Genomic DNA, 16,361 nt, shown 5'->3' on the forward strand with positions numbered 1-16,361 from the left:
GCTGACGTCAGGACGTCGGCTGACGTCACTCCGCTCGTCGCTATGGCGACGATATAAGCAAAACAAGGAAGGCTGCTCATTGCAGCCTTCCTTGTTTATTCTGGGCGCCGGAGGCGATCGAAAGAACGCCTCCGGAGCGCCCTCTAGTGGGCTTTCATGCAGCCAACTTTCAGTTGGCTGCATGAAATAGTTTTTTTTTTATAAGAAAAAAACCCTCCCGCAGCCTCCCTGGCGATTTTAATAGAACGCCAGGGAGGTTAAGGAGCAGAGGAAACATGTTAGGAGCCTATTTAAGTAGGGATCAGTGCACACACTGCAGTTAGTTTACCATCAGTGCAGGCACAGAGTGACAGACTTCACTGCCTATACTGGTAGTGACATACCAGTAGCTTAAAGAGAACACGAGGTGAGAGGGACATGGAGGTTGCCATATTTATTTCCTTTTAATTAATGCCAGTTGCCTGGCTATGCTGCTAATCCTCTGTCTCTACTTTTAGCCATAGACTCTAAACAAGCATGCAGCAAATCAGGTATCCGGACCCGAGGTGTGTTTAAAGAATGTTATCTGCATACAGAGGCTGGATCTGCCTATACAGCCCAACCTCTGTTGCTATCCCAAACCCCACTAAGGTCCCCCTGCACTCTGCAATCCCTCATAAATCACAGCCGTGCTGTGAGTCTGTGTTTACATCTGTAGTGTCAGTCTCGGCTGCTCCCCCGCCTCCTGTATAGCTCCGGTCCCTGCCCCCATCCCTTCCCTCCAATCAGCAGGGAGGGAAGGGATGCAGGCGGGGACTGGAGTTCTGCAGGAGGCGGGGAGAGCAGCAGACTGACACTATAGAGATAAACACAGCCAGCACAGACAAGCTGTTTGTCAGCAGCGTGGCTGTGATTTATGAGGGATTGCAGAGTGCAGGGGGATCTTAGGGGGGTTTGGGATAGCAACAGAGGCTGGGCTGTATAGGTAGATCCAGCCTCTGTATGCAGATAATATTCTTCAAACCCACCTCGGGGTCTCTTTAATGAATTAGCTATATGCTTGTTCCAGGGTTATGACGCAAGACACTACTTATGCCAGAATATCAACAAGGCTGCCAGGCAACTTGCATTGTTTACAAGGTAATAAATATGGCAGCCTCCATATACCTCTCACCTGGGTTCCCTTTAACGTGGGGCTAAAACCTAGAAAAGAAAAGTGCTATATGCTGCATTCATGATCAGGACCCCATGTTAAAGTCATCTAACACTGTATAGCATGTCTGACCTGCAGCAGAAGGGGTAAGTGATATTATAGTTCCAAATTCCTAATGTCTTTGTGAACTGACCCTCTAAGCCCTTATCTATCATCAGCTGCTGCTCAAACAGGCTGGTCTTTGGGGGAGGTGGTGCTACATATGGTGTTTTTTTTTTTTTTTTTTGGCTTTCTAAAATTTGGCTTGGTTGTTTTTGGCTTAGAAGAATTAACTTGAAGGTTTCTCGGCACATGAAATTTTGACATCAGTAAGTTGTACAGGAGTTATTGTCAGTAGGTATTTGGCACTGATGAATATAACACATGGTATCTTTTGGTCGGGCAATTATCTAATATTACCTAACTCTGACCCTAAACCTCAAATTTAACCCCATCTCGGACCCACAGTCTCGTTCCTCGTCCTTAACACCACTCTGACCCTCATCCTAACATTTCTCAACAAACTCTAATTACCAAACTCTGATCCTCATTCTAACTTCTCACAACCAAACTCCGATCCTCATTCTAACTTCTCACAACCAAACTCCGATCCTCATTCTAACTTCTCACAACCAAACTCCGATCCTCATTCTAACTTCTCACAACCAAACTCTGATCCTCATTCTAAATTCTCACAACCAAACTCTGATCCTCATTCTAACTTCTCACAACCAAACTCTGATCCTCATTCTAACTTCTCACAACCAAACTCTGATCCTCATTCTAACTTCTCACAACCAAACTCTGATCCTCATTCTAACTTCTCACAGCCAAACTCTTTTACCCAGATTCTTATAATCAGACAGTTATTTGGAAACAAACTCTGAACTTTGAAGCAGGGTTCTTTGACACCCGAAGCTTGGTGTGGCTGTAGGAGTAATGCTAATGCCTGCGCCCAGGTAATTCAGGGATCCGGCGATTACCGAACCTCGAATTACTTCTCCCTCCAATTTGCAATCATTCGGAGGTGGAATAGTATCTACCCCCCCCCCCCCCCCACACACACACACAATATTTGTGCAGCAGCAGGGCGAGCCTTACGAATTTAGGCTCACCCTGCGCCAAAAAGCCCTTTGCGCCATACTGCCATGTTTGCCTGAACCTAACCCCTAACTCTATACCTAACTCCATAACCTAAGACCCAGTCCCAAACCGAATGATCAAATATAACAGCTAATCCTAAACCTAGCCCCTCAAACCTTGTCTCTACCCGTAACTCTGGCTTTAACCTCTTTGATTAAAAATTTCCACTCCAAACCTAATATTAAACTTTCAGCTGATCCCCCAACTAACCTTCAGCCTAACTGTCAAACTTTCACACAACACGAAAATTAATGCCTAGCTATTACCCTTGCACTAACTTTGTCCTCCAAATCTAACACCTAAACCAGGACTCCCTCATAAGCCATATCTTTACCGGTCCACCTAATCTCAAAACCTTACTCCTAATCATCAACCTAACTGCCAAAACAGCTAGCTCCCAGTCTAGCTAAGCAAACTCAACCTCTAGCACCCAGTCTTCCCCTAATTTGTAACCCCCCCAATCAAATAAATAAATGAAAAAAAAAACCTAACCCTCAAACTAACCATCTCTACCTGTAAAACCCCTAAATCTCAAGCTAACCCTAGATGTAGCCTTAACCTACTCCAGATGTATCCTTTAGGTTGAACCTAACCTCTTAGTCTAACCCCCGTTCCCTAACCCCTAGCCAATCACATGCCTAAAATTTCATGTGCCAAAACCAAAGTATTCTAAAATATAAAAAAATACTAATAGGATCAACAGATGCCTAGTCATCTTTGTAATATGGTTAGCATGGATGAGGCTTATTGTATCCTACCACCGATAAAAGCCACCCGCAATATCGGTAGCAATGGATTGTAGGGAGGTTACAGAAATAGTGGACAGTTCCTTGTGGAAGGGAGGTAGCCAAAAGTAACAGATCCCAGTGGCATAATCCTTAGGGGTGGGGCACTAAAATAGTATCGCAACTAGAAAACATTCTTATCCGATCAAGACGGAGTCCATGGCAGTAGTCTGAACTCTTACATTTTGCCCTTACGCATTTTTGAGCTTGTAGAGTCAATTGAGGCGACTAGAGATTGGCAGTTGCGGGTCCTTTGACCGGACGGGCGTTTTGGCCCAGCGTTGATCTGACGAGAGGCACAGGCACGGCTCCGCGTTGTAGACTGGCGTGACAAACATCGCACTGCACACAGACTGCAAAATCACCTGGAGGAGTTGGACACAATCGATCACCCCTTGGACGGGGGAAGAGGGGTCAGGCAATGTGCGCTGGTGTGAGCGTTATTCATCCGTCACTGACCCGTTGAGTCCTTTACTGTCCAGGCAGCCGTTCATCTTGTAGTCCTCCTCCATGCTCTCCTGGATGTCATACTCCTCATCCAGAAAGTCCAAAGAGTTGTTACTGGGCAAACCCCTGATGGTGAACTTGTGCGACACACGCATCCACTTCACGCGGTTGGACGCCACAATTTCGTACAGCTCAGCCGAACGAGGGAAGAGATCTTTCAACAACCTGCAGAGAGAAAGGACATGAGTCAGGGAGGTGCTGGTATCAGGTCTGCAGAACACGGTGGAGAAACCATATTAGGTACAGCTTGGTCAGTTGTGTAGCTGGACACTATGGCCCTATTGCATTTTGATTCTGCCTTGATGGACACCTACGAGCTCTTAGAATGTTGGCCTTAGTTTCATTATCGCTGGTATCTTTATTGGAAGCTGTGCTGGCCTGTTAGGGCTTAATAAATCCAGCGAAGCAGCACATAAAGCAACTTTAGCTGGACAGGACTCTGCTCTGTTACAACACATTTCACTTAAAGCAGACTTGAACTCTTGCACAGCACACAATGTAAAGTCTTTATTCCACATATAAAGGAATTATATGAAGACATTCACTGCTCTGTGTTCCTGTGTTTGTTTAGCCAGATTAAAGTGATTAATTAGTTTTTATCAGCAGCTGTGATTAGACTGCAGAGGAGCTCTGCGCTTGCTGTTTTCCCATACAGTGAAAACTGGGGCTTAACCCTTTCAGTGCTCCCTGGAGAGTGAAACCATGTTAAAACTTTAGATTTTTTTTAAATGACTCCCATAAATTGTAAAGAAGACCCCCCCCCCCCCCCTTCAAGGTTATTATGCTGTGGATAATCTTTAAAGGTTTAAAGGAAGTTCTGAGTTTGGTTCCACATTTCCAGCAGCCACTGCTGATAGGTTAAAAATTTGGCCATGTGATCACAGCCCTTTTGTTTTGGAGGGATAGACTGTTACAACATTAGACTCTGGGTGGAGTTGCCAAGCTCTGTCTCATAAGGAACCTACTACTACCCTTCAGATACTTGGCTCCCATCATGCTTTGCAATGCAGCTGCAGCGGCGTCATTAGCTGATAACTACTGGTGTCAGAAATCTGAAGGTTTGCACCGACAGATGAGACGTTATGAAAAGCAGGAGGGTAACTAGAGGGAAGCAGACTGCAAGGGGAGCCCAGAGGGGTGTGTGTGTTTTCAAACTACTAATCTTTCCCTTCTCTAATACCCCAGACCAGGTGTATTTGTGGCTACACTTGTTATGGGTGTGAAGATCCTGATGGCCACACACTTGTTGTATGAGCCTTGTAAGATGGGCCCAAAAAGTGGCAAAGGAAGGGCTGTGAGCATTTAAGGACCACTATCACGAAAATTGTGAAATTAACAATACAGGTAAGCACATATAAATAAGAAGTACATGTCTTCCAGAGTAAAATGAGCCATAAATTACTTCTCTCCTATGTTGCTGTCACTACTTAGGTAGTAGAAATCTGACAGAACTGACAGGTTTTGGACTTGTCCATCTCTTCATGGGGGATTCTCAGCATGGCCTTTATTCTTTATAAAAACACTCACTGAAAATTATTCATACAAAGGTGTTGGCCAGCCTCCCTGATCTCTGCACACTGATTTGGTAGTTGGGCAGAGCAACTGCCATTCATAAAATGCTTTTCAAAATAAAGTAAACCCAGTGAATCCCCCATGAGGAGATGGACTAGTCCAAAACCTGTCAGTTCTGTCAGATTTCTACTACTTACTGTGAGTGACAGCAACATAGGAGAAAAGTCATTTATGGCTCATTTTACTCTGGAAGAAATGTACTTCTTACTTGTATGTGATTACATGTACATTACATTTTACAATTTTCATGATAGTGGCCCTTTAAAGGGCCCCAGCCTAGTTTTGGTTGGGGGGGGGGGGGGGTGGTTTGTAGTTACACCTCTGATGAAAAGCTATGATTTACAACTTTATAAGCCAAATAAATAAAATGGCAACAACAGATGTACATTTTATATTTTAAGTTTCGTTTCTGCCTGAACATGGCCTTTAGAGTGGGACCAATCTTCATTCAGCTCCACCCAGCTCACCATAAAATAAAGCTGAGGGGCGAAAACATGTGAAAGTGGACCAAAAAGCGGAGATCAAATTACAGGTGTGATTAGTCACAGATGAGGGAGAATTAGACAGACTCACAGATACATACAGGTGTTTACCTTCTGTCCTGTGAGTTCAGAGAGTCTAGAGAGGTAAGTATAACTTTTAACACCCCCCCTCCCCTTCCCCCAGAAAAGTATCCAGGGTGTAAAAATGGCTATAGTCTAAACAGAAAAAAACCCTTCCCAGGAAGCAATCTGGTTTAGAAAAATGCAATGTTCAATTGCTTCATAACCAAGAAAACATATGTTTATGTCTACTTTCCGATCAAACCACACGTTTCTCATGCCTGGTATCTTGTGGAAATAAAGTAAAAATATTTGCATTGGATGTGCGTTCCCACCTTCTTTTTCATTGGAAGGTCCAATCTAATTTCTGGTCGTTTTTGTATAGAAGTGATTGGAAAATCGATTAGAAATCAGCTCAGACTGGTTGGAAATAATTGATTTGACCTGTCGATCTGACGGGAAATTGCAAGGTGTGTAGCAGGCATCGCTTTTAAGTCCCAGACTATCGGATCATTTCATAAGGTTGTATTTTGGATTGGGGGTAAATATTAACTTGTGTCTGCCTAGTTCTGTAAAAAAAACCTCTAATAAATCTCCATTAAAATCTGATCTCAAAGAGCCAAAAACCAATTAGCCGAGGGACTAATAATAATACTTTGTTCTGGAGCTCCCCCTACTGGCTACACTTGAGAATATGAATATTGGATTTATAAAGAAAAAAAGTGTTATTTATGACGCTGTATAATAAACAAATATGAGTAAAGTACTATAGATTCCTGTCACATAAGGCCGGGTTATATCCTTTAGGTCAAAGTTCCCCAAACCTGTCCTCAGGGCCTACAGACAGTACATGCTCTGCAGAGAACCGCAAACATCCACAGGTTGGGTAATTAGAGCCTCAGCAGGGCTGATCAACGAAACAGTGGCATAGCAATAAGGGATGCAGAGGTTGCAACTGCACCAAGGCCCCTGGACCAGAGGAGCCCACTAGGGGCCCACTCTCATCCATCTTATTAGCTGTGCATTGGTGCTCTGCTGATAATGAACACCTCTATCTGTGCATTGCATAGTGGTTATCCTTAACACGTTGTTTCCTTACGCTAAACACACCTCTCGGACGCTGCGGCTGTCCTTGGTAGGTTTTGGGGCTCAATATGAATAGAGTGCTTGGGGCCCCTTGTAGAACTCACACGGGGCCCCAAGCTCCTTAGTTACGCCACTGTAACTAACTCTGTAGATTTCACGAAAGCATGCACTGTTGGTGTGCTTGAGGAAGGCGGGGTTGGGGTACATTGCTTCAGGTGATCAGGAAAATAAAATTTTAGGCAAAAATGAACATTATACACCCCCCCCCCCATTTAGCAGGATTAGGTGGCTTTACCCCCCCCCCCCCCCCCAATAGCGGTATTAGCATAGCCCCTGCTGCAGAGGGGTGCGATGATGAGACTCACTTGTAGATGGGCATGGCGATGTGCTCCATGAAGCTGATCTGCAGCTCTGGGATGTAGGCCTTCTCCCGGTCCATCATCTCTACTGGACGGTTACCCATGGCTTTCTCCTGCACAGAGAGAACAGAGAGCAGCGCTGAGTCACTTCCTGTGCTGGGGGGGGGGGGGGGGGGGGGAGAGGACAGGGGAAATGGGGTTCATTTACTAACACATAACAGTGTGACTGAGAAAACAAGCCTGGGCTGGATTGGTTAAAAAAAACCTGGTAAATGGTTGAGACCCTCACCAGTGTCATATCAGAATACAGCGAGGATTGCTAGAAGGTCGATGAATTAAAGGTTTTGCTATTGCACTCATAAGCAGCCACAACAAGAACTTCTCACTGCTGCTGCTCATGTCATACAACTACTAATACACAGCAACCCTCATTATGTTCTGACAGGGCAGGGCCGAGGCAGAGGCGAGAGAGGCTCCAGCCTCAGGGCGCAGTGTAGGAGGGGGCACAGGGCGGGGCAGAGGTGAGAGAGGCTCCAGCCTCAGGGCGCAGTGTAGGAGGGGGCACACAACTCACTCAGCTATCATTTCCCTATTGTGTTTGAAGTAGAGAGAAATAAGAAAAGGGGATACATGGCAGTGACTGCAAGGCAGATAACCAGGGATTAAGATGTTGGGGGCCCTGGGGTGCCTCTTAAGGGGCCCATACACCTAACGATTTTCCTGCCGATATACAGCAGATTTGATCACTGTGATTTAATCTGCAGTGAAATCGTTGCACAAACGCTGACAGAACAATCAATTTCCGTCCAAAATCGATCATTCCCGTCGATCGGTCCGTGCGGAAGATTTCGCTCGATCGCCGGAGGGTCAGAGTTGATCAGAGAGGGATCTATCTGTTGGTCGATCTGATGGTAAATCGACCAGTGTATGGCCACCTTTAGTCTAATAGCAATCAGTGTGTGACGGCTGGGGTGGGAGGGATGAAGGGGGGCACTGTGGTGTCTCAGCCCTGGGTGCTGGAGGACCTTGTCCCAGCTCGGTGTTCTGATATGGTGCAGGTGGGGGTTGCACGTTGCTGCCAACTAATAGCAGACCATATTTCATCATTCCAGTCTTGGTCTTCTGATCAGTGTTCTCTCAATAAATAAACTCCAGTGTATGTCCTTAAAGGGAACCTGAACTGAGGGATATGGAGTCTGACCTATTTCATTTTAAACAATGCACATTGCCTGGCTATCCTGTTGATCCTTTGCCTCTAATACTTTTAGCCCCCGCCGGAACAAGCATGCAGATCAGGTGCTCTGATTGAAGAGAGACTGGATTAGCTGCATGCTTGTTTCAGGTGTGTGATTCAGCCACTACTGCAGCCAAAGAGATCAGCAGGGCTGCCAGGCAACTGGTATTGTGTAAAAGGAAATACATATGGGGGGTGTAGCCAAATGTCATTAATTGACGAGTGACCGATATTGGATATTCTGCCTGGCCCAGCTGGGGTCAGTTCAGACGACAATTGGGTAGATATTGTGCAGTCGGCTGGGTGTGCACGATATGGTTCATACAACATTGTTTCAGAGCATGCGCAAAAGTCTGCTTGCAGTATTGGAAAAAGATACGGTAATCATTTGGAATATCGGTATGTTTGAATAACGCTGTTTAATCTACTGTATTTTTGGACTAGAAGACTCACTTTTTCTCCCCAAAAGTGGGGAAAAAAGTCACTGCGTCTTATAGTCCAAATGCAGACAGAGTTCCTGACTTGTGAACGCCTGCCAATACCAACCTCCAACTCACCACAATGTCAGGGACTCCCTGTACTGTGGCCATACAGAGGAGGACACAGGGGGAGAGATGGAGGACACATAAATAGACCTCAATGCACTAAGCTTTATCAAACACTTTATCAAACGTTTGATAATTTACCTCATGGGTAAAATCTAATTTTGAATTCACTAAGGTGTTATATATTTATCGATAAAACATTTGATAAATCTATAACACCTTAGTGAATTCAAAATTAGATTTTACCCATGAGGTAAATTATCAAACTTTTGATAAAGTGTTTGATAAAGCTTAGTGAATTGAGGCCAAAGGGGCATAGAGGAGGACACATGGGGAACAAAGGAGGACACAAGGGGGGCAGAGGAGGACACAAGGGGGGCAGAGGAGGACACAAGGGGGGCAGAGGAGGACACAGGGAGACACAAGCGGTACAAGGGGGCATGAGGTACAAAGTGGGAATAATCCACAAGATGCCCCATCACCATGGATGCACCAGGTTTAGTATATATATTTTTTCCACTAGGGGCGTCTTATGGTCAGGAGCATCTTCTAGTCCGAAAAATACAGTACATGTTGTTCCTTTTTTTCCGGGTAATGTGGTATGATTTCTCTTGTTTGTGTGCACGATTTTTAAAGTAAGGCTGGTCCTGTGACAGGCAGTCGCGTGACAAGCAGGTCAGTGACGGGCGGTCAATGTGACGAACGGGCCAGTGACTGGCGGTCTCGTGATGGACAGGCCTGTGACGGGTGGTACCGTGGCAAGCAGGCCTATGATGGGCGGGCCTGAGGGGAGGTGATAGGCAGGTCTAAAATGGGCGGATCTGTGACGGGTGCCCTGTGAGGAGCGGTGATTATTCGTATTCTGGGCAGGGTTACTACGTGTAGCACAGTGGTAGCACTCACCAGGTCTCCCTGAGAGAAGAACTCTTTGTAGATCAGCTCCTGTGAGAGATAAAACAGACAACACATCAGTCACATGTCACATGGTGAAGATCTCTCTGCCTGTTAGTCCAGCTAAATACACTTATATCTTATACTTTACATGAAAATGAAATCTAGCTTCCCTGAACAATCACGAGGCTCCACCCCTTGGCCAATCACAGCATGTATGTAATAAAAGGGCGCCCAGGAAAGCCAATAGTAGAATATCAGTAAATTTACGGATATTCTACTATTAAAGTGTAAAGAAGGATTGTAAAATATTGGTATTCAATATCGATAGTTTACTGTAGCTAAAACCTAACCGTGCTCTTACACAGAACCCTCCCCCTGACGTGCAACCCTAACCGCCTCCCCCCCACCTGACGTTGAAATGTAACCACTCCCCCGATGCTTAGCATTACTGGGAGGGCGGAGTTACAATATACAGCAATACATAGAAATAGGAAGTGCTTCTGATGCAGAAACCAGGACAATTACTGTTAAATTGGGAGTCCTGAATACTGTGTGTGGGTACTGCCTCTTCAAGCTCTGAGCTAGATACAGAGAGACAGACTGGTGCTGCATCTGATGCACACTGGTAGATATCAATAGCAGTCGTATGTTTCACATCACAACATGAGGTCTGTGAGTTGTCAGTGAGTAAAGTAAAAGTATGACAGTGGAAACTGCCTCCTCTCTGCTCTGTGATGTGTATTGGCAGGGGAACTGGCCCCGCCCATCTGCTGTGCTCCGCCTCTGTTGCCTATCCTGAGGTTCCAGAACATACCGCAATCTTCCGGGTGGTCTTCCAGCCTTTGGTTTGATCAGAGAGGTCACAGGCGGTCATGAGGAGGCAAAGCAGGAGGTTGTGGTGGTGCATGTTTTTGGGATCATATCCATCTGGAGAGAGAGAGACAGAGACATCCCGACACATGTCAGCCAATCAGAGAAGAGCCCGCCTATTCTCAAATCAATGGACGAGAATTGTTCAAAATATTCCAGGCAACAAAGAGTCCAGCCTAAAGGGGTCTGACTATTCAGATATCACTGAATACCCAAACAGCTCAGGGTGACCAAAATCTACTAGGAAAGTGTAGGGGACTAAAAAGTCCTCCTACTAAAAGCAATGCTTAGGTGTGTTTGCTTCCTTAAAACACAACAGATTTGTGATCATTTAGCTGTAAAGGACCTTGGTTGCGAAAATCTTAAATTCTAAATACAAGTAAACATATAGAAATGAGAAGTACGTTTCTTCCAGAGTAAAATGAGCCATAAATTACTTTTCTCCTATGTTGCTGTCCCTTACAGTAGGTAGTAGAAATCTGACATTACCGACAGATTTTGGACTAGCACATCTTCTCATGGGGGTTCTCAGGGTTTTCTTTATTTTTAAAAGCACAGTGAAAGGCAGTTGCTCTGTCCAACTGCCAAAAAAGTGTGCAGCGAGCAGGGAGGCTGGCCAGTATCTTTGTATAAATTCAGGGAATGTCATTATAAAGAATAAAGGCCATGCTGAGAATCCCCCATGAAGAGATGGACTAACCCAAAACCTGTGAGTAATATCAGATTTCTACTGCCTACTGTAAGTGACAGCAACATAGGAGAGAATTAATGTATGGCTCATTTTACTCTGGAAGAAATGTCCTTCTTATTTGTACGTGTTTTGAAAATTTTAAGATTTTCGCAACAGTTCCTCTTTAAAGCGGTATCGTCACCATAAAAATCAATTTCAACAGCAACTGGTCTGAGTGTATTAAGTGATAAAGATGCTATTCCAGCATTCAAAACTTTCAAAACTTTTTCTGCTGTTATGGTTTGGAGTTATCACATACCTTAGGAGCACTGGCCCTTTAGTAGTCGTGCCAAAGAATTGCATGCTGGGGGTTCTTTTTATCTATAATCTATTCCTCCTCTTCCCTTTATTTCCCTGCGAGCTGCTTATCTGAAACCTAATCCCCTAATCACTTGTGTTTACAAGCAAGGCTGAGGCGACTCAGCGATTGGAGGAGACAAGAAAAAAAGTAAAGGGCAGAAATGACATCATGAGTTAGCCTTAACTGTAGGCAAAAGACATGGCCCCCACCAGGAACAGAATTCTCGTAATTTACTATATAACATTCACTGAAATCAAAACGTGGACAGTATAATACATGTGTTATGTAAGTAGATCAAGTATTTATCTACCGTATATACTTGCAAGCAAGCCAAATTTTTAACCCCCCAAAAGTGGGCCAAAAGTTGGGGGGTCGGCTTGCTTGCGAGTCATGTCCCCCCGGCCGGCGGGAACTACCTACCTACCTTCCTACCCTGAGCACTATCTACCTATACTGGGGCACTATGCTAGCTATACTGGGGCACTATGCTAGCTATACTGGGCACTATACTACCTATACTGAGCACTATGCTAGCTATACTGGGCACTATGCTACCTATACTGAGCACTATGCTAGCTATACTGGGGCACTATTCTAGCTATACTGGGCACTATACTACCTATACTGAGCACTATGCTAGCTATACTGGGGCACCATGCTAGCTATACTGGGCACTATGCTACCTATACTGAGCACTATGCTAGCTATACTGGGGCACTATGCTAGCTATACTGGGCACTATACTACCTATACTGAGCACTATACTAGCTATACTGGACACTATACTAGCTATACTGGACACTTTACTAGCTATACTGGACACTTTACTAGCTATACAAGGGGACGATACTAGCTATACTGGGCACTATACTAGCTATACTAAGCACTATACTAGCTATACTGAGCACTATACTGGCTATACTGAGCACTATACTGGATATACTGGGCACTATACTAGCTATACTGAGCATGATACTAGCTATACTAGGACACTATACTAGCTATACTGGGCACTTTACTAGCTATACTGAGCACTACCTACCTATACTGGGCACTATACTAGCTATACTGGGCACTATACTAGCTATACTGAGGCACTACCTACCCATACTGGGCACTATACTAGCCATACTGGGCACTACCTACCCATACTGGGCACTATACTAGGTATACTGGGCACTATACTAGGTATACTGGGACACACTTGGGGGATCACGCGGCCAGCATTTCCTACCCCCGGCTTATATGAGGGTCAATCATTTTTTCCTGTTTTTTCGGGTAAGGGGGGGGCCTTATATGCGGGTCGGCTTGCTTGCGAGTATATACGGTACTTATATATGTGTTTTTTTCCCTGGCATAGTATGGCTGATCCTACTGCTTTAACCATTTCAGCCCATGGGTTTTTTTCACCTTATGCATCTGAGCAATTTTCACCTCCCCTTCATTCGCCAATAACTTTATCACTAATTATCACAATGAATTGATCTATATCTTGTTTTTTACGCCACTAATTAGGATTTCTATGGGTGATACATTTTGCTAAGAATTATTTTTTCTAAATGCATTTTCACAGGAATATTAAGAAAAAAAAATGGAAAAAATCATTATTTCTCGGTTTTTGGCCATTACAGCTTTAAAATAATACATGCTACCATAATTAAAACCTATGTATTTTATTTGCCCATTTGTCATGGTTATTACACCAATGTTGTCCCTATCACAATGTTTGGCGCCAATATTTTATTTGGAAATAAAGGTGCATTTTTTCGTCCATAACAGTTTACAAGCTTATAATTAAAAAAAATGTTCGTAATATACCCTCTTCACATGTATATCTAGCACTAAGAGGACGGGAAACTGTTTTTTTTTTTTAGAAAGACTGTGGCCTCTGATGAGAAGCAGTTGTTTTTTCTTCCGGGGACTTAGATCGATGAATGGGAACTATATTCCCATTTATTGATCTCTGGGCTAACGAGGGCGGCACGGGGGTGTGCCGCAGCAGAAGCACAGCAGCCGCCTGGACGTGAGGATCACGTCCAGGCAACGTAAGTAAATGGTTAAGTGAACATCTGTCGTTACCCACAATGCACTACTACTGAATATGCAAATCATCTCTTTATGTCCCTGAAATCAGGCTTGCATCCAGAACCATTGGTGTATAGTGAGCCTATAGCAGATATCAGTTGTACAAGTGGTCCGGTTGACATAATCTATCCTCCACCTACAATTCTGTACTAACCTCGCTACCCACTATGCACTGCTTCAGCCAGCAACCCCAGACAGCTGACATCTGCATAATGGGATTCAGATAGGATAAATGTAGTGTTTTCTGGAGTAAAGGTGTCCATACATTGATAACTAGCCACCAGATCAACCATTAGATAGATCTCTCTCTGATCAGATCTATTGGCTGCTCATACACGGCACACAGATTTTGAATTGATCTCAGCATGACATCAATTCACAACCTGTGGAGCTGCCTCTGCCTGCCAGCAGCAATAATCTCACCTGTCCGCCGGCGCGAGTCCCCAGGTCCATGCTGACCCTTTCTCCGGCTGGCCTTCTTCTCCATCTGCTCTTCACTTCCTGTGCCGAGCGGAAGTTCAAACAGTAGAGGGTGCTCTACTGTTTGAACTTCCCTTTCTCACAGGACGGGACAGGAAGTGAAGAAAAGATGGAGAAGAAGGCCAGCCGGAGAAAGGGTCAGCATGGACCTGGGGACTCGCGCCGGCGGACAGGTGAGATTATTGCTGCATCGGTCTCCGACAAATCCAACGCTGCTAATGACGACCTGCCGGCGTTCAAGCAATATTTTCCACCTGGACAGGTCAACAGAATCGAACAATTTCAGATGGAAATCGGTCAACATTAGCATTAACAATTTCACAGCAGATTCGATCACAGTGATCAAATCTGCTGCATATCGGCAGGAAATCGATGTAGGGTATGGTCACCTTTACACAGGACAGAAGGAAAACAGAGAGAAATACACCCTGTATGTATTTAGAGAGTTTAGCCTAATTCCCCCTCATCTGTGACTAATCAAAAGTTTTAATTTCATCTCTCCCCTGTGTCACCTGATTGCCGCAGCAGATAAGCCCATTTGAAAGCACAGGCTGTTAACAATATGTCTGCTCCTATGAATCAGGATAGTAGAAACAGTGCAGATTTATAGTAGGATGTGTATCAGCTGTAACAAAGAAATGCATTTCTTTAAAGGTTATTCTGCTGTTGCTCATCTTTTAAAGAGACTCTGTGACAAAATTTTGAGCCTTATTTTTTCTATTCTAGAAGTTCCTATACCTGTTCTGATGTGGTCTGTCTTACTGCAGCCTTTCCTAGTTGCACTGTCTCTGTAATAAATCTTATCTTCTTTCCTCTGTCGTGTCTGTCGGCAAGAGGCTGGAATGTGTGGAATGTGCAGCACAGCTTGTCATTGGCAGAAGCTTACACACCCCCTCCAAGCTCTGCATGAGTCACACAGTAAGCTGTTCTCAGCCTATGATACTCTGGTTAGAAGCCAGTCATTTGTTTGTAAACACTGCCTAAAACTGGCAATTACAAGCCAGGGTTGCAGCAGGGAGTGACAGAAACAGCACAGAGGAGCCCAGGAGAACATAAGGAATAGAATGGTATGCTTTTTATATATATTAGAGTACAGATTCTCTTTAAAGCAGAGAGGAAGTTCTGAGTTCAGGTCCGCTTGAAGCAATGATCGGGTGGCCACACTGCAACAATCTCTGCCAGATTTGATTATTATGATCGATTCTGCAAGATGTCTATGCCGCAAAACAAGTAATGTAAGGGCATCTTTAGCAAGGGTATAAATATCTGGGTATTTCCCCCACCTTATTTGTACTGAGGAAGTCAATTGTACTAGTGATGAAATGTCTCCCTGAACACAACATGGGTTCTCACTTGGAGCCAGTGGCGTAAGTATGAAGCTTGGGGCCCCGGTGCGAGTTTTACATGGGGGCCCCAAGCACTAATGATATAGAGCCCCAAAACCTACCAAGGACAGCTGCTGTGTCAGAGAGGTGTAATCAGAGTAAGGAAACAATTTGTTGACGATTACCACTATTCAATGCACCTATAGAGGTGTTCATGATCAACAGAGCACCAATAAAAAGCTAATAAGGTGAATGAAGAAGGGCCCCTAGAGTCCGGGTGCCCCAGTGCAGTTGCAACCTCTGCATCCCCTACTGCTATGCCACTGCTTGAAGCTAATTTGATTGTTTCTTTGGCTATGCCCTGCCTGGAGAAAACAGACACTTCACAGCTTTTGTAGCCACTATTTTTAAAACAACATCAGCTGCTGTTATTCTAGTCACCACTTGGGGGCGATGTTTGATAACAGATGGAAAGTAAATGCTCTATGTGTACATTACTCCAAACACAATGCCAGCCGATATCAGTTACTGTATTTCTCTGTGAACCGCTCCTGTATGCTGCAGCTTTGGGATTATTGATAATTTGCAGCAACTGCAAATCCGGCTGCACATTTGTATGTTTCCAGGCCTGTAAGGTACGTTTGTGTATGCGTTTTGCATGTGTCTGTTCCAACACATATCATGCGCATCCATACAAGTTAAAACATGCATGCAAATGATACCTTTTTATAC

At 44.5% G+C, this 16,361-nt stretch overlaps 1 protein-coding gene across 2 annotated transcripts in view; it reads right to left on the reverse strand.

Moving 5' to 3' along the window:
• Positions 1-988: 988 nt before the first annotated feature.
• The window catches only part of PDE2A (phosphodiesterase 2A), a 549,912-nt gene continuing 534,539 nt past the window's right edge, over positions 989-16,361 (reverse strand). For both annotated transcript variants that reach the window (XM_068266568.1, XM_068266567.1), the window contains 4 exons: positions 10,653-10,765; positions 9,848-9,886; positions 7,172-7,278; positions 989-3,771 (listed from right to left, as the gene is read on the reverse strand). In XM_068266568.1, coding sequence (XP_068122669.1) covers positions 3,540-3,771; positions 7,172-7,278; positions 9,848-9,886; positions 10,653-10,765 — 491 coding nt within the window. In that variant the 3' untranslated portion in view covers positions 989-3,539. The remainder of the gene's footprint in view (positions 3,772-7,171; positions 7,279-9,847; positions 9,887-10,652; positions 10,766-16,361) is intronic.

This window comes from Hyperolius riggenbachi, chromosome 2 (genome assembly GCF_040937935.1).
Source record: "Hyperolius riggenbachi isolate aHypRig1 chromosome 2, aHypRig1.pri, whole genome shotgun sequence".
NCBI classification, from domain to species: Eukaryota; Metazoa; Chordata; class Amphibia; order Anura; family Hyperoliidae; genus Hyperolius; species Hyperolius riggenbachi.